Source organism: Vidua chalybeata, chromosome 3, assembly GCF_026979565.1.
Source record: "Vidua chalybeata isolate OUT-0048 chromosome 3, bVidCha1 merged haplotype, whole genome shotgun sequence".
Taxonomy (NCBI): Eukaryota; Metazoa; Chordata; class Aves; order Passeriformes; family Viduidae; genus Vidua; species Vidua chalybeata.
The window spans coordinates 138029-157114 of record NC_071532.1 but is presented as its reverse complement, the minus strand read 5'-3'; the positions used below and the strand labels follow the sequence as shown (position 1 = coordinate 157114).

Below are 19086 nucleotides of genomic sequence, written 5' to 3'. Positions count from 1 at the left end.
CTTCTTTTTCAGCTGTCTGCAGTGATATCTTCGCATTTGTCTTTTCTTGCTTTCAAGCTCATGCAACAGTGATGGAGTCTGTGGCACAGTGTGTGAGGAAGAGGAGACCTTCTGGCCACTGCTGTGGTGGAGTAGGAGAAATGGACAAATGATCAGGGAATTGGCTGCTGGCAGAGGACAAGCAATAATGTCATTAACCAGCACATCTACGTTTCTCTCTTTTGCTGTTCCAGAGCGATTACTCGAGCGACACCGAGAGCGAAGACAACTTCCTGATGATGCCACCAAGGGATCATCTTGGCCTCACTGTGTTCTCCATGCTCTGTTGCTTCTGGCCACTGGGAATTGCTGCCTTTTACCTGTCCCATGAGGTAATGTTAAAACATCTCCTGCTGGACATTCTCGAGGGCCGTGGACGGTAGTTCAAGGGATTGGCATCTTCCCCACCTGGATATGTCTCTGTGGTAGTGGTGGCTGCCTTTTGAGTTACTTTGCTAAGGGAGGCACCTACAAATTATTTTAGCATTTAGTTGGCAATGATCAGGTTCCATGTCAGGTTATATGTCCAGCTAAGAATCCTCTCTGGACATGGCTTTTGAATAGAAAACACCCTTGTTAGCTCAAACGCTTGGCTTTCCCATTGGAAAAACAGATACACTTGTCCCAAGCTGATAATCTAGAATATCCTTCCAGGAGTAGAAAAATAATTTCTGTTGTGCAGATGCAAATTTGTTTTCCAGAAACCATTTCCTTTCCCATGGGAAAAAAAATGATCAGTCAGTTCTTCCTTTAAAATTTTAATATGCAAATACCTTTTTTACCAAAGAAGAGACTGTGTTTTGGTTTGTTTTCTTTGCGAGGCAATCTTAACATTGCTTAACTTGCAATCACCTCATGCCCATCATTTGTTTCGACAAGTATGTCTTCATAAGTGTCTACAATGTAATTACTGAGTTTCCCAGCATGGCAGATAATGTGAGGTGACAGAGAAGGCATCACACTGGCAGCCTCATCAGTGACTGCGAGGAAACATTTGATTATATTTCTCTCTAGTGCCTATTGCAAACTACAGTCTCTGCTCCACGGCACCCTTCACATTCACCCTCTCAGCTGTCTTTCTAATCTGCCTGCACTAAACATCTACCAGCCCTGCTGATTTGTCAAACCAGAGCAGGCTCTTCAGATCTGAAGAATCCTACTCTTCAAGATCAAAAAAATAACACAAAAGAGACAGAACTATTTTTTTTTTTAACTTCAAATGAACACTCTGTCTTTGCACTGGGAAGCTTCTGAGACAATTAGTGTTTGTCCTGTGGAAAATAACAAGTTCTGATTGTTTGTGAGAGTTTTGACTGTTTGTGAGATAGTTTTATCTGAGCAAAGAAAGCACAGCATGGTCCAATAATTGCAAAACCCCCCAATGTAATTAATACTAAAAAGCAATATTGCTGAGAAGATAAATGTGCTGAGAACCAGGGTACAAAGGCCAGGGCACCTAGCTGTGAATGGACCCCAGGGCCAGCATGAGTCTGTAGGAACCTCTGTCTTCCATGGGAGAATACAGAAGGTGGAAAAAGCATGAATACAGGGGAAAAAGTTGGTACTGTGCTGAATGATTTTGGCATTTGTAAACAAAAACCCGGATGTTTTTTGGTTTAATGTAATGACGAAGAATAGCCGAATGTAGCTGCCTAAACTCAGTTTTCAAATCTCTTGTAGAAGGATGGTCCAGCTTGTTCCAGTCCAGCAGAGACGCATCTCTCTGTCCTCTCCCCAGGCTCCCAGGGAGCTCCTTTCTCTCCCTGACTTCACATTCAGCAGGTCCATCACAGCCCTGAGAAAACATGTGGGAAAAGTGATTCTTCTGCAAAACCCCCACATCCAACAAACTGGCATTTTCTGGGGGAAAAATGAAACCAACATTAAGCCCAAACCTCCTGTGGCTGAGAGCGTGCTGAGACAGTTGGTACAAACCATCCTGCACCTTGCTAAGCTAATATTGACAGTGATATCAACTCATACTTCGACACATAAACTAGATATGTGGTTTCTGTTTATGTAGGTCGGTCAACTTAAACTCCTACATAACATTTGAGATCACTTGTTAATTCAAAAGAATAGTCTAACATTCCCCCTTTCTTTATCAAAAACATTCCCCCTTCTTTATTCAAAAGAATAGTCTAACATTTCCCCTACTTTATCAAAAGCCAGAGGTATAGCTAAAGATCAACTCTTGCTACTCATGATCAGACCTCTTTTTTTGCAGTTGCTTGAGCTCTTGAAAATTTTGTGTTTTCCAAAGTTTCCTTGCAGTTGTACCAAAAAGGCCATCTGGGAATAAATCACAACACATAGGAAATTCAGAGATGGGGGATGGATTCTTTGGTGTAGTATGGAGCACTGGCAGTGAATTTTGTTTTAAAAATCTGCTCTGCTCTGGTGTGGGATGCATTTGAAAATGAAGCCTTTGTTTGCAGAAGATGTATCTGCAGTACAGCTCATTCCAAAGGCATAGGTACTCTGTTTATTCCTGCATCACCTGCCAGCATATTTATGACGCATACGCCTGTGTCATGCTGCAAAACAATTACACAGCATTCGGTTGGACGCTGTAAGACAGCAGAGGTGCTGCTTACCAACAGAATGATTGAATTTTGGGGCGTTTGTGCTCCATGAAAGCCAAGTTTTTCCTGCAGGTGATGTTTCTGCTCCTGTGTGGGACTTACTGTCTCCACCAAGGCTCTTGCCAACGTGCTGCTGACTTGGGGCTTCTTGCAGAGCCTCTGTATCGAGGGGTGCAGCTGTGCAGGGTCTGTCTCTGTGGTGGAAGTGAAGATATGCATCCACAGGTGAGCCAGCAGAGAGGAGCAGTGGATTCAGAAATGTACTTTATGAAAGCTCAATATGTTTTTTGTTGGTTTTTTTTTTTTGCCATTGGGATATCCAGTTTTCCAAGCAGGATGTCACCTGGTGATCTTATCCCAAGCAAAGCTGAGACTTGCTGCTTTTCATCTTCCCTCAGGAAAACACAGAGCTTTGAGGCCATCACTGTGCTGTCCACTTGTTCAGTTATTTCCTTCTGGTTTTATTTGGGTTTTCCTTCCCACAAGAGTCTTGCTCCCACTTCCTGTAGCTACCCAGTCCTGTGCTCCTCTCAGCTCCACTCTCAGGATGGGACCCTGTGTCCTGTCTTCTCTCACATTTGCTTCTCCAGAATGAGACATGTGAGCTTTTAGTCTTGCCATTTTTTGGACTGTCTCATTAGTCAACAGTTGAAGAGCTCAATCAAAGGAGTTTTTGTGCATTTTGCAAGGAAACTTTTGGAAAGAAGGAAGCAAATTATGTCTTTCACCAAAAATTCCTCCCCACAAAGAGTGTGGGATCAAAAACCCACCTCATTATGGTTATTTTTTCATAAATCTCCACCCTCTGGAGTCTTGCGGGTTCCTCAGTTTTTATTTCCAAGGATATTTTTAGCATTGTAGATTGTAGGCAAGTGTGAACCTTCATAAATCAAAGAAAGAACTTTAAAAATATATATTTTTTTTCTTGTCATGTTTACCATTGAACTTGTCAGATGATTTCTCGGGCTGCCAGGCTTTCTGCTTGGGCTGGGGGGTGGTGATAACAATCCTGAAAGGTCTTTTTGCATGAATCTGCTTTTTCTCCCTGCTTTTATATTTAGAAAAGAGAGCAATACCATGTCACACATTTCCCTCCCTACTGTAAACAGAAATTCATTATGAGAGAGCTGAGCCTTTGATGCTATGAATGAGCTTCACCTCATGCCTGCTCCCTTACAGGCAGAAACAAGAGCGTGCACAGCACCTCCCCCCCACTCCCGTGAGCTCTCCGAGGACCTGTGTCACTGACCTGGACACACACCTGGGAAAAAATCCCTCTGCACACTTTTCCATGTGCTTAGGTTCTCAGATAGCCTCCCCAGCCTCCCTCCTCCCCGACAGCAGGTGAGACCTGCCAGGCAGCAGACTGCACTGGGAGCACAAGGGAGCAATCACTTCCCGTCTGCTGCGCTGACTCCCTGCTGTAATTACCTCCCTCGCAGGGGGATGCAGGGATGCAAAGCTTTGTAATTATTTGCTCGCATTGTCTCACTGGGTAAAGGGTTTTTTACAGTTTTCACACGGAAACTAGGCATACGTGACCAGAAAAAAAGAGTAGCTTGTCTTCCTTCGTGATAACTTCTGAAATATTTGGTTACTTTTCATCCAGTTTTCAGAGACAGGGGCTTTAGAAAAATACCTGTATTCTGACATATTTCAGTAGTCACTGAGGAGAAGAAGGAAAGAATGTTCATGTTCCCACTGGAAGGTAGAAAATAATATGAATTCTAGCTTTTTTCAGAGTTTCAGTGCTCAGCATGCATGTGTGGATTTCACTGTCCTTGCTTTTCTGGCATAAGGTTTTGACATCCAACTTCAAAAGAAGTGGACAGAGAAATAACAGCCAGGTGCCATCTGCTGTTTATTCCTTAGAAAAGTGGCTCATAGTTCCCGTATCAACAGGGAGAGGAATGAGACAGAACAGCAGTATGATGTGCCACACTCCACCAGACTGGCTGGTGATGCCCTGCTCTTATCCATCCACCCTGCTTTTTTTCTTATCTGTCCCACTTTACTCCATAAAAAAATGAATATGGTCTATTATAAAGAGCTTGACACACAGCCAGGAGCATGTGTTTGTAGAGGGGATGCAGCAACCTCTTATATCAAAGAAGAAAAGGCAAAAGAAGAACAAAAAATGTGGTGTTTTTCTTTACTTGGTAGTGACATGCCAAGATCTATACTTGCAGGATATGCTGGTCAGCATTGCTGAAGCAATGCTAGCAAAGCAGACAGGAGGCTTTGGCATTTTCAAGAGTTTTTTCAACACTGCATTATTTCTTGGTCCAAGTAATGCCTGGACAAAAGAACTGTCTAAAGATGATGAGCTGTAATGGAAATAAAAGGCCTTTGTTTTGTTGTCTTGGACCAGATACCAAGTCACACAACTCTTTTGCTTAAGCAGGGCTGTTGCTCTGAGTCGCACAGATTGAGTAAAGGGCACTGGGTGTACTCTGGGGCTGCCCAGCCCAGTCTCTGCTGACTGTCACACAAAGGTTTGAGCTCTCTGTGCTGCTCACTCAGAAAGCAAATCCCTGAGCTCTTTGTCCAGCTCTGTGCATGTGAGTACAGGCACACCCAGGTGCCCTTTTACCCTTCTGAACTGTTGTAGTTTTTCTGATGCAAAAGGTGTAAAACAATTAAACCCAGTTGTGCTAGGAATAAGTTTTAAAATACTTTAAACTTAGTTTCTCCTCACAAGGAACTGCAAAGGTCTTTTGTGGCAGAAGTTGCCCTAGAGGAGCTCTGGCTAGTGTCTTGCTGAGATGGCACAGTGCTGATGGTGTGGCCACTGAACTCACATGAGAACCCTGGTCCTGGGAGGTCACCAGGCCATGGACTTCTTGCAGAAGGTCACAGCTGGCTGCCAGCCCACACTCATCCCCTTACTCCCATCAGGCCTGTGGCAGATTTGCCAGGCAGAGGGGAGTAAAATACAAAGCTTCTGTTCCCAGCCACGACACAGAGAGAAGCTACCTGAAGCAGCCAGGTACATACGTCACCATCGGAGAGTGCTGGCTTTCCTGTGCTTGGAAAAGCAGCTCAGAAGTAGATGACCCTGGCCCCCGGTTATGGGCATTTGGATGACAACCTCTGCCTCTGCAAAAAGCTCCTGGTGTAGTTTAATGCATTCAAGAAGTTTGCAGCTTCTGGTCCTTTGGGAGAAAAGAGGAAAGCTTCATCCTGGATTGGGTAGAAGAGGATCTCTTCCCCTCTTCCCCCAGGCAGTTCTGCAGACAAAGATAGCTGCTCTGAAGTGGGGCTGATGAATTACCAGCATCTCCAATCCTCATCTTTCCAAGTGGGAGCTGGCTGCCAGCCAGTGCTCTGCGTGTTCATGGATGCTGCTCCTGCCAACTTTTCCCTTTGGGTAGGTGTCTCCAGAGAAGTGTTTGTCTGCACAAGAAAATGGCCATTTAGAGTGTGTTGTGTACCAGCAGAGACTGGGCATCCTGGGTGAGGTCATGGGCCAGGGAACTTTATGAGTGTCTTGTATAATTTTGTCTTCATTCCTCTTTGTCCTTTTGATCTTGTAGTTTTATTTCCAAGTCACGAAGTACAGCTACAAAAAGGAATTAAATTAATGAATGACCTGATTGCTTTAGCCCTTAAGCTAATTTTAAATAATTGAAAAAGTAGCTGGCAAATAACATTCCCTGGAGAGATTAATTCATTATGCAGGTGTTTAATTACAAGGAAGTTTTGAGATAGGAGAGAGACCAACTTGAAGTATTTGAGGAGATGAGGGATCTTTTTTTTTGTTTTCAAGAGCATCCTGCACAATAGCAAGTATTGTACATGAATTTTTCTTTATTTATGCCTCACACATTTTGCTAAGCCAGATACAATCCCAGAGAGTTGTCAATATAGTCATACTGCAAGGGTATAAAATATTCTGATGCCAGGAAGGCACCCTCTTCATCCTGCTGTTACTTTTTGTTGCTTTGCAATTGACTTGTTATGTCACAGTTTTATGAGAATGTGAGGGTTGTTTCAGCCCACTGCTACCACTAAGCTGGAAGTGCCTGTAGTATTCACAGATTCACTCAGAGGCCTCTCTGGTGGAGTCATCTGAAGAACAGGGCAATAAATATTCCACAGGAGCTGATCAGGGGTTCAGTCTCCCTGACATTTAGGCAATTCTGACTAAGTTTAAAGAACTTTTTAGCCTTAGGCAGTGGGGTTTTAGTGTTTTGCTTTTTTTTTTTTTTTTTTTTTTTTTAATTTAGAGAGCAGGGATGCTGTTAGCAGGATTATGGAAATGGACTTGGGGCTTTTGTTAGTACTCCTCACTTATCTCCACTAAATGCTTCAATTTTTTCCCATCTGCAAAGGTAGATTTTCCAGGAAGAATTATATTTCAGGAGAGGAAACAGAAGAAGCATGTTCACAGTCTGAGGGCAGAAACAGGGCACGTTATTTTGCACTTCCCAGTGTATGCCCTGCTAAAAGAGGCATGAGAAAAAAAAGAAAAGACCTTTTTGCAGGTCTGGGAATGGAACATGGTCCCTTCCTTCTGGCCATTCCAATGTCTGTTTCCATTGTCAAGTAAGGCCAAAAAGTTTTGGATGCTTTGTGTTGTGCTGAAGGTCTTCACACACAAGGTGGAGAATGATCTGCTTGGAAGTCTGCTTTGGCAAGGAGAGCAGCACGTTCATCTAGAGCAGTTCATTGGGTGCTGTTTATAGAAGAGACCTTTCTTTCATCTCATGCTGTGGCAGCACCCTTTAAAAAGCAAGACCAGTGAAAGGAGGTCCCTCTCACTTGACATTCAATGTATGCAGCAGTAAATGGATGAGGATGTTTTTGAGGCTTAAGGTTAATATTTTATCAGTCTGCAACATACACAGAGTTTTTAATATTCTTATCAAAGATTAACATCATGTACCAGAGACTCAGGGCTATATTCTAATCTTGAATATACAGCTTGCTATCTCTCAGCATCTCTTTTGGTGAGGGCTTCTGAATTACTACTTTGTTTGAACGCACAGCAAAGGAAATTGATCACTTCTGATTTCAATCTACACATCTCTTTCAAACAGGCTGCAGAGTATCTCTCTGAAGATTTGAATCTAGTGAGCTAGGCACCCAAAGATGCCTCCCAGACAATGGTAATTCTTCATTGAATTGACTGATTCCCCAGCAGTAGGAGAGAGATCAAGTTTTTTTATGTATTTATTTTTGGACAAGCTACAAGAACCAGCTCAAAAGAAATGGACTAGGATCTACCTGCATCTGTGCAGTTTGCATCTAAAACATTCAAATATACCCATCAAGACATTTTTGTCATGTTGGCAATAAAATTGTTATTCTTGGTAATAAAACCAGTCTGCAATTTTATCTGCTTGGGGTGAAAAAAAGTCAGCTTTTTCATGTTGGGAAAGCCTTCTTCAATGCCAGTTTGGTATTAAATACACTCATTATGGGTTGTGATGAACAAGAAGTTATCCATGGCATTTCCACATGTTGCATTATTGCCATTTCTTGCATTATTTCTAAGTAGCATGGAAGAGTCAGGGGTGTTCCTGCCAGTCCAAATGTGTTTGCAGGAGGACTCAGCTTCCTCCAAGAGGATGGGCAAGACCAGGGGCAAAAGAAGAGGTATTACAGCATCCTCTGGGAAAGATGGGCTTGGCAGTCTCTGCTTGACCCCATTTTTCATCCTGCTATCATCATGAAGTCCAGGAGAAAGGGTACAATTCTAACCAGACATTACCTGGAATTCCCATTCCCAATGGTGGCCAGTGGATGTGTCTGTCTGTCCCAGAATTATGAGGTGTATCACCATGAGGGATCTTTACTTACTGCTACTGTCTCTAACAAGAGGGGTAGAAATGTAGTGGTGGGAGCAAGAAAGGCAATTTTTCTTCACAGTTCTGTTCAGAGAGCCTTGTCTGGCTTGTATTTGGACCTTTTGTGGCTCATTCATCAGATGGGGAATCTGTAGAAGGAATTGTGGAGAATTCATTTTCCACAGATCCAAAGCAAGTATCTTCTCCCAACATTTTGCTTTGCTCTGACAAGGAGGTGCTGTGAAAGCTGGCAGTGGTCATTGGGCTGATAATGGCAGAGAGCACACTCCAAATCCTCACAGGTGTGATAACCCAGAGGAAGTGGGATTTGCTCCAGAGACATGTGGGACCTTGTACTAATTTAAATAGTAACTCTCCCAGCCTGAGATTTCTGAATTTAATTCAAGACACCACACTAAGTCATTGTTCCAAAAGTGTCCTCATTCCTTGACCTTGTTGCACAGATGGCATTGTTCTGAGCAAGTTTCTACAGGCTGTAACTAATTAAGCAATTAATTAGGAGCCCTGGTTTACACAGAAGTTGTTGTAAAGCAAGAACTTCTGTGACCTCATGGGATCTCATCAAAGTGCTGGTCCCAAGACTGGCCAAATCATCCGTGCTAAAGATTCAGCATGTTCACCCAGTCTCTGTTTGACTGACTTGAGCATCACCTGGGCCTTTCCTGATGTGTCCTCAGGATGTCACACGTATTTGAAAGATTCACTTTGTTAAATGTGGTGCAGACCACGTTGTCCTGTGACATTCAGTGGCTCTGTCTAGTGTGCTCTCTAGTTGAGAGCACAAATTTCTTGTTTCCCAGCACATTCAGTATCCCCCATTGTCAAGATCCATATTTAAATCCCAAGGGCATTGTCTCTTATTTTTACCATATCTGACTTTGTTCTGTTGAAACTTGAGCAATTTTTCCTCAATCAACCTTGTTCGAAAGCGTCAGATACTGTGATTCTAATTGTGTCAAGTAAGATCATTCTTCCTAGCAATTTGCAACTGAGGATCAATGGTAAAATAGAGAAACACCACCATTTGTAAACTCTTGCAAGGTGACTTTCTATTTCTCCTTTTCACCACATGCACAGCAGAATCATGGAGTCTGTTTTAGGAGAAAAGAGAGGAGAAAAATCAAAAATTGAAAAAGGAGAGACCTGCAGGGAGGGGGCCTGAACCTTGTCCGCGTAACCCTCCCAAATCATAGGGAGTCCTTAAATCAGCTCAAGGTGCCTTTGGTGAATCCTGTAAAACTGTGTCACCATGAGTTACGAAGTCGCAAGGAAAATCCTGACTTCTACCGGGAAAAAGAAACAAGCCAAAGACAGCATCTCTGAAGGGCATAAACAGCTGTGCCCAGGGAATCTCACCAGGGCATTTCAGCCAACCCAGAGGGAAAGGGTACTCAGTTAAGCAGCCAGAACAAGAACTGCTGCTAAAGGCTGCAGTTAAGTATTTTAGTTGGTGTTTGGATGTAGCTGTGGTGGAGCTATTGCTGATTTGTTTTTAATGATGGAAGTTCTATAAGTGGCTCAAAGACCACATTGTTCTGCTTTGCATATGCAGGAAAAAGCCTCTCACTTTTCTCTTGTGAATTGATTTAAGAGAGAGAGGACATGTATTTAGTAGAAAGCAAATTAAAGGGTTTTTTTGTTAATGATAAATGGCTGAGGTTAATTTAATTTACTACTAATTTCAAAGAGAGGAAAGAGAACCATGATGTCATGTCTTTTTAACTCCATTCAAATGTTTCATTACCTCTTTTTCTCACTGAAATGACTCATGAAATCATAGACACTGTACATGGCAAGGGCTTTTAAGTCATTCTTTCTTGTCCAACTTTCATCTTGTCCATCTGTCTGTCACCACCGTGTTCTTATTCAGAATGGTAAACAGGGAAACTAGAGACAGACGCAGTGTCCTCTTAAAGAGTAGGGAATACTAAAATATTCTTTACTCATATTTGTACATCACCTGGGTGTCAAAGCAGAGCCCATGAAGTCGATGTGAATGAATTCAATGCCATGTAGCACTAAGTAAGGCTTACATGACTTCTCACAGCTGCTTTGTGATCTGTTGTTTTGCTGATTTCCTTTTACATTTAGTGGGCTACCTTTCAAAGCTAATGGCTTTCATGAATCACTGTGAACAATAAAGCCCTAGAGCATCCCTGATGGGTGACATCTGTGACTGCGGACATCAGGTTGGAGGGTAAAAAATACATCTGCTGGAAATAAAGGTGATCTGCTGGAAATTCAGAGCATGAAAGGCAGGCCTTAGAACAAAAGCTGGTGGAAGAGAAAGAGTCTGTTATTGCATGCTTTTACAGAACCTGGCATCCTCCAACCCTGAAACAGCTGAGAGAAAGGCTGAGGGACACATACCAGTGACTTCTCAGGAGCTGCAGTCACACACGAGCCAGCCGTCCTCTCTGCCTCTCCTTGCACTTCCATTACTGCTGTTGTGACGTCTCTGCTGTGGCTGCTGACTGAAAACCCTGTGTGCTCTGCCTGTCCTAGAGCAGTTCTGTCAGAGCTGGCAGTGTAGCTCTGCATGAGCAAACACCATCACCTACACTGCTGGACAGCTACTTTTTCAACTTGTTTCATGGCACCTGTGTTCTCTAACATTGTGAGAACCCACAGGAAATCATTATCCTCAGGGCAGCACGTGAAAACCCAATCCATCTCCCATGACATCTGCCTGCTCAGCTCCCAGGAACACTTTCACTGTGGCCTCAGCAGCTTGTGGGCATGGGCTAATCCTTCCCTCTGGAGCACAAGGGACTGGGATTCTGCTGCTCCCCCTCCACATGGATCCCTGACTTTCCTGCTTAGCTGTCTGTGACAGGGACCTCTGGGAGAGCTCTCTGCCTCTGAGCCCCATCAAGGAAGGATCATTAGCCTGCAGCCTGTCTGCCTGTGGAAAATATCTCTATACCTACCAGCAAAGGATAACCATATCAACACCCAGCTGGACTCCATTAATATGGCTGTCAGGGGGCAAATGTCTCTTGATATGAAATTATGTGCCACTGATCATTTCAGCTGCCAGGGCTGCTCATTAGTTCACAAAACAGTTGTGGGGTTGTTTGTTTGTTTGTTTGTTTGTTTGTTTGTTTTTCCCCTAGTGAAACATCTTCAAACAGCATCTTTCACAACCATTGCATCTGCTTCCTTGAGTGTCAGGATGTATGTGGAAGGGGCATTTTTGTACAGCTAGGAGCAGGGATCTCATTTCTGGTGCAAAATCCCAGCTAGGAATAAAGGTCTCGAGGTCTTAAATCCATTTTGTCATGGCCTCATAAAATTTCTTGAGTAAGTCTCCTTATATTTGGGATATATTGGTCTCGTATTGGGAATCTCCAGTACCCTTGGTCCCTTCCACTAGCTGTGCCCCCTCTTGATTCTTCTCTTATCTCTGCAAACAGAGACATGCCACCAAAAGCAATAATGGCCCCCCCTGGCCTTGACAGGGCTGATGGGGCTGGATCAGCAGGAGGGAATATTACATTGCTTTATATTTGTGATTTATGCAGCCTGCACTGTATGGGTTTACAGCCTATCTGTGCACTCGCTGCTCTGCTGGGAGCTGTAAAGAAGAAAATCATATAATAAAATCCCTTCTGGTCCTGACGTAAAATTCAGCACAATACATCTCTGCCTGTGCCAACTCTTCCTTCTTTCTTTTGCCTGCACTTCTATTGTGTGGCACAGTCATTAAATTCAATGTCTGAAGGGCAGCTAAGGCTCCTCGATGCTGCAGAGCAGAGCAGGGAAAAAGGCTGAAGAAGAGCTGAACTGGGAGAAAATCAGGAATGCTCTCCAAGGATGGGAAAGGCAGGAAGTATTTCTATTCTTCTCCACACACTCTTCAGGATTACTAAAACAGTCTCATTGCATTTCACCCTTTTTACCTCTAGAAAGGTTTTTCTGAAATCAAACCCATCTCACTGGACTATCACTTCACCTGGGCAGTGATGGGCAAAAGGTTTATATGAGCAGCCAGGAATGGTTTTGCAGCATTTATAGACACAGATTAAGATCTCAACAAGCTTTTAATTACTTTTCCTTATGCCTGTTTGCTACACACCAGAACTGATTTATTAACATGCCTCTTCTCTGTGACTAATTTCAGTGGGGAAAAAAAGCATAGTAATTTTTAACTTCACACAGCAGCAATCAATCTCCTTCTTAAATTAGTTTACTGGCTACTTTGATATCTAGTGCATTTGCAGCCTTTTCCCAGTGATTTTATTTACAGACCTTGGGTTTGGTGAGTACTGTCCAATCTGTGTCTCCTAGTCAACTTTATTAGAAAATGTAGTGCCAACATTCTTTCAAGGCACAGAGGCAGGTGAGTAGGCCTGACTTTGAGCTACTTTGAAAGGTAGCTCATTTCTTCAAAGAACAGAAAACTGTTGGCAGCAAATACCTGGAGCCTCTTTTCTCCCACCATTAATTTCTCCTTCAACAGGAGAAAAACCAAACAAACAAGCAAACACCAAAAACCAAAAACACAAACAAACAAACAAACAAACAAACAAACAAAAAGCACTCTAATTTTTCAACCTAAAAGGTCTTTCCAGATTTCAAAAATCTTCCTTAGGATCAAATTGCAGTTCTGACATTTCTACGCTTTTTTATGAAGAAATGGGAGAGAGGTGGGACTGATTATTAGAAATCACTTTGCAGCTCTGGAAAACCTGCATTATGAGATAAGAGGTCTCCATTTCCCACAGATGGGTGCATTTAAGGTTCTAGGATTTAATTTTCTACCTAAGGTCTATACTTTGTTTCTGAGTAATGGGACAGATCAAGACTCCTGTCTGGTTCCTTCTGAATTATTCTTGATATCCATGAAACATTGTATGCTTCCTTTGCTTTCAGGTATAATGTCCATTTTGTATGATTTCTCACTTCTTCACGCAGCTTTTGTGTCCTTCAGCTGGTGAACTCACATGAGATCTCTGTCACAACAATTGTCTTGTGTCTGTGTTCACTTGGTCTGATGTCATGTTTGTAATATTTTGGTGAATTTCCCAGATGGTGACCCTACTGCTTTTTAGGATTGCAGAGATCAAGTCTGCATATTTTTAGACTAATATTTACTTATTTTCTGCTTTATTTTGTTAACTCCACTATACTCTGAAAATAATCAGTAGTCTCCACCAGCCGGAAGACTTTTGGGGGTTTCTTAATACTCAGTAAACCTAAAGTGAGTATCTAAGAATAGTTACATTTGTAATATAGTTACATTTATCTAAGAATAGTTACAAATTCATTCTAAGAGGCTGTGTTGATACATTTCTGACCACCAAAAAGGTGTTGACAGCTGGTCCAAAAGCAGAATGTTTCCTTTTATTTCCCCTCCTTGCAGAAAAAAGAACTTAAACCCAACATACAGAATTGCAACCCTGGTTTTTATTTCTGTTCTTTAGTGGTGGCAGAAGTCCCTGCAGGAGCATCCTGGAGCTTCCTGGCCATGAAGCATCCTGGTGGAGCTGCTTTTGAGCCACAGCAGAGAATTGGAACCAAAATATTTCCCTTTTCTCAGAACATTTTTACGTTCCCCCAAAAAAATTTTCACAGGGAGCTCTCCCATTCTCTCAAATGTCATAATACAGGCAAACAAATGGAAAACGCATGGAGAAAAATGTCCCAGTCAGACTCTGCTGGTTGTTTCTGTAAAGCTCAGGTTCTGTCTTGCAAGTTTACTGGTGAAGAAAGGGCTGTGAAAAATTCCCCCTGGGTTCAGTATTTCTGGGATGCTGGGGCTCTATGTCTATGTCAGCTGACAGCTATTTCCTCCATTGAAACTTATCCACTTAGAACAGGAGCACTTTTAGTCCGTGCTCTGCCAGCAGTCACAGCTATTTTCATCACCCTCTTTTGCCAATTCTGGATCCTGCACATCATTTTGACATCCTCTTCAACCAGATCATGCAAGCAAACAGCTGCTTTCAGAGCACCCCTCTCTGGAAGGTTGCTCCAAACTACAGAAGGCAGATCTGTTTATTAATATTTAAGATATGTCACTGACTAGGTTCTGCTGGGATCTTCACTGCACAAAGGAATGAACAAAGTAACAAAACAAACAAAGGGGATCTGAGATCTCTAAATTGTTCTTTTTCCATGGCAACCTTCCTTGAAGACTAGAAAGATGTTTAGAGGAAATAGCTTAGTGTACTTTCCCAGCCTTTTTACACTTCCCAGGGTGTGTTTCCCACTGATGAAAACTTACTGTCCCTTCCACAGTCCGTTCTTGGATGTTATGCAAGCTCATTTTTCCAGCCTCAGATTTGCTGAGGAACAGCACTACTGCTAACGGAGCAAGCAGTGGTCTTCAGCCTTTTTGGATCCCAAAAAGTGGTCTCTCCTCCAAGCCTGGCAGCATTAGAGATGAGATTTCCAAGGATTCATAGCAAGACATCTGTCATGAGAATACTCTAGTCAATCCTTCCTTCAGTACCAACAAAGTAGCATGAGCACTGGATCTTGTTTCATAAAACAGAACCACAGAAGCAAACTTGTCTGGAGGTGTTCTGTCCTTGGACCACCTCAGGTCTGTCCCACCGAAGTCAGTAATATCTGCCACAAATGAAAAGTCTGTCTTCCCTCCTCTTCCTCAAACTTCTTGCAATTTTTTTTTTTTTGTTATCCCGCAAGGATATCTCACTCCTGCTGTCTCTCAGAAGGATCCACGGTGGGGAATTCTATGGGTTTTTTGAGCCACACGTGTCCAGACCTCTTAAAAGAGTTGGTGTGCGTTGGTCCTGTCTCCCTCTTTGTCTGCTGTGGGAGGATGTCCTCACCTCTGTGTTCACGGGAGGAACTTGAGAAAGCCTCTCTATGCCGCCGCACACTAAGGACAGGGACAAACCCCAGTGCAGGTTAGGCTGGTGCTTTACCACATCTGTACCCTCTCACAGCTGCAGCTATGCATCGTCACCAAGTGTCTTAGCTCTTGAGAACTTCATTTCCACCCATTAATGGTGGAATACCAACCACAGGAAGAGCAGGTCACCCAGGCTCGAGTCTCGGGCTGGGGGGACCCAAAGCTGTCCTTGGCCCTGCTGTGTGGCCCGATATCTTGCTTTGCCCTTTAGCTTGCACTCTGAGATGATGGATGCAAAGGGCTGATTGTGTTCTTTGAAGCAAGACCCTGACAAGGCATGAAAGTGTTGCAGTTGTGGAGTGGAAGGTGGGGAGGAAAGGTGCTGCAGGCACTGAGAGGTGCCTCGGATCTGGCTGCTGTTGCTACCTGTGTGTCTTTCTAGCAGGAAAATGTTGCTAAGTTCCCCGTGCAGCCCTGGGAGCGTGTCATTCTCTGTGTGGGTGGGTGTAAAAAAGCTGTTGCAGAAAGTTTCAAAAGAAGCTTAGCAGTGAGAAGAGCTGCAGCTCAGGCCCATTTGCAAAACACAAACGCCACCTCCACTCCACACGGGGATCAGCTGACACTGGCAGGAACAGTGCCACTTCTTCAACTGCTCTTGCCATTTTTTCAGTCCTTCACAGAAATTATTTGGCTCAAAACAGAGGTCAATTAATCAGTATTAAGGCAAGGGCAGGATAACACACTTACCACTGGCCCCTGGTGCTGCAGAGAAAGGCTCAGTGCTGGCATTCTCATGGGTTTGGGAAGGTTGCTGTAGAACAGGGTAAAAGTCAGATCTGACCAAGTTTTCAATGCTTTTCTGAATCAAAGCACCCTTGCCAGCCCATTCTGTGTTGTGAAGACCTTCACGTTCTGTTAAATTTGCCAAGAGGAGATTTTTGAATAAAACACACAAATGACAATAAATTTCAAATTCCACAGAAGTTAAAGGCCACTAAAGATTGCTGCTTGAGTTCTCCAGCTATTTATTCTTGACTCTTCATTGGAGCAGGGTCTCTTACCTTTCTCCTTATCATCCTCCTTCCCCGTCCCAGTGCTCTTCGGCATGTTGCCTAATACTGAGCTGGAGAATGAAGTTTCAATCTGCCCAAGAGGAGAGATGGCACAGAGAAGAGATCAAGAACCACATGCAGCCCACTCTGGAGTCCCACACAGAACTTCAGTGCACACCACTGCCAATCTGTCCTGCTGCCCAGGGCTGCCAAAATCACCAGCAGTTGTGGCTGTTCCACACCACCTCCCAGGGATGTCAGGAGGCCTTCTGGCATCAAAACTTCCCCTTTCCTGGAACTCCCCTCCTTCCCCATCATCCCAGATGTCTCTGGACATTTGAAGGCCCTCTTTCTGGCTGGTGCTTGCCTGTGGGACATGTTTGCTGACATTCCCTGAAAGGGTATCATCAAGTGGATACTTTTTTTCAGCCCCCAGCATGCAGGCACCACAGAGCGCGTCTTAAATCTGTCTGAGCAGCAGGTTGGAAATGTCACCGAGACATTTGCTGAGGGAGTCAGGGACAGAGTCCTGCAGGACCGCTGCCATGAGGAGTGGTGGAGCTGTGCCTTGGGAGGGTGATTTCCTATCTCTGCACATTGTACTTATGATGCTGCTGTTGTCACAATAACCAAGAAATCACTCAGAATGAGCAGAAATAGCTACTTTTGCAACAAGGAAATATCTCCTCCAGCAGCAGGCAGATTTTCTGTAGAGGGAGATAGAAATGTAATTACAAATGCAATATATCTTTACCTTAGAGTGTTTTTGGGGTTGGCATCCTTGCTGCTGTGAGAACCTCCTCTCTGAACTGAAGGGCAACAGAGGACCTCAAAGAGCCACACCGTAATAACATTTGTATCTTGTTCCAAGAAGTGCTGGGGCCTTCTGCTATTTTCCAGTGGAAGAGAAAAGTGTGGACAGTTGTCTTCATGTCACTAAGATGCTCTTGATAACATCTGTGTCTCTTTTACTGCCACCAGCACTTGTCCAGGAAAAGGGTCCCTATTTTCCTAGGAGTTCTACAAATCAAAGACTTTGGAAATATTAAGAAAAATGCTTCAGCCCATCCCTGAGGACTTACAGTTTAAAAAAAGTGAGACACAGAGGAGGAGAAGGCAACAATAAGAAAGTACTGGTCACCAAGGCAGGCAGTGGTTTTAGGCCTCTGGCAGAGTAGCTGCCATGAAGTCATTAAGCACTGAGCAAATAAATAAAACTGTTGTTTATTAATATTTCAGTGGAAAATTTTCAGAGAGGATGTATTTCAGTCATGAAACATGTATTAGCCCAGTGAGGCAGAGACATGACAGGGAAAGACAGACGGAAGGGGAAGGAGAAGTGAACAAGCAAACTCTGAAATAATTAATCATCAAATCCTTTTCCACTTGCATGACTTCCTGCTGGAATCCTCCGATGGATGAATGCAACAGTTACATCAGAATAGGATAGGTTTTGGGCCTCACTGAGTAACTCTCCTTTTGTAGCTCCACATCTGCACTGTGGAAGGTTAAGCATCCACACTGTTTATATCTTTGCATCCGGACTCTCACCTTGCTCCACTTGCTGCCACCTGTGGATGGGCTCCACCATATTCCATAGCCTTTTGTGTAAAACTGCAACGAGTGAATCAGACAGGTCTGTTTATCTCCACAAGAGGTAAGAATCACTCTGAACAACTTCTGAGAAATTGGTCCCCAGAGGCAGAGCAGATCTTCCTCCACTACTCTGCTCTTACTTAGGAACCCACACAGGAGGCGGATTTTAAAAGCAGCTTAACACTGACTGCCCCTTCCATCTGTTCCCGGCTAGCTGAGGTCTTGGGAAAACCCTGGCAACAAGCAAACCCAAGATATGTATCCTGTGAGCTGTCAGATCCTAAGGCACAGTGGTTCCTTGCCTTCCCCAGGCTGAGCTGAAGCCCATGACTCATGCACTCTCAGTGTCTCAGCTGAGAGATGGACATTTTTGCTGTGGCAGTGTGGCATGTGATCACTGCCAGGAAAAGTGACATCCTGTATTTAACAAGGAAGGAGAGTCTTCAGCTGGGTTTTGCAGGAAAAACAAAAGCAAACTTGAAGCAGTCCTCCTCCTGCCTGTATGTGACAGAGTGATCTTGGACATGAGACAGCCCAAATAAAGGGACTTACTGATGTGTGGAAGGGTATTTCCTTTCTAGATGCTGCCATCCTGCCAGATGCCCAGGGTAGTACACCCTGCTCCCCATACCTTAAAAGAAAGGGACAGGATAACACCAAACAAAGTCCTTTCACTATGAGGATGAGGCCTGCACTGATTCCTGAGCTTTGCATTTGACAGGATGAGTCCTCTGCTCAGCCAGGGTGTCCTGCAGAGGCTTTTATCCCTCTTCACACAGCGCACCATATGGATGGGCTGCTCCTGCAGGGAATGTGTTTGTGCATTCCTGCCTCTCCCTAGCCATCCTCTCTGTGCAGGATGTGCAGGCAGGACACAGACAAACAGCCATGCACACAGGGAGCTGCAGCAGCTGCTGCTCAGGCTTGACCCACCTGCTGCTAGACAAGCCAACAGGCTGGAGAGCAGAGCTCTTCATTCCTGTTATTCATTTCTTTTGGCATAAACAGCCAGGCCAATTAAATCACAGATGAGGAGACAATTCCTATATGTATGCAAAATAATGAGAGGGAAAGAGAAAATAAGCAGACTTCATGGTTTTGTTTGTATACACTGGAATAATTTTATATTAAAAAATTTGAACAGGTTGTTAATGACTACTGAAAACATGAAGAAAGAT

The 19086-nt window shown here is 43.7% G+C and overlaps 1 protein-coding gene and 1 long non-coding RNA gene across 2 annotated transcripts in view; one reads left to right on the top strand and one right to left on the bottom strand.

Annotated features, from left to right (window-relative positions):
• The window catches only part of SYNDIG1 (synapse differentiation inducing 1), a 49045-nt gene that overhangs the window by 17464 nt on the left and 12495 nt on the right, over positions 1-19086 (top strand). The window contains exon 3 of the mRNA XM_053938319.1: positions 234-371. Within this exon, the coding sequence (XP_053794294.1) occupies positions 234-371 (138 nt within the window). The remainder of the gene's footprint in view (positions 1-233; positions 372-19086) is intronic.
• Positions 1639-2501, bottom strand: LOC128785599 (uncharacterized). The gene is made up of 2 exons (XR_008429946.1): positions 2253-2501; positions 1639-1834 (listed from the first exon to the last, which is right to left on the bottom strand). It is a non-coding gene; the product is annotated as an uncharacterized LOC128785599 (long non-coding RNA).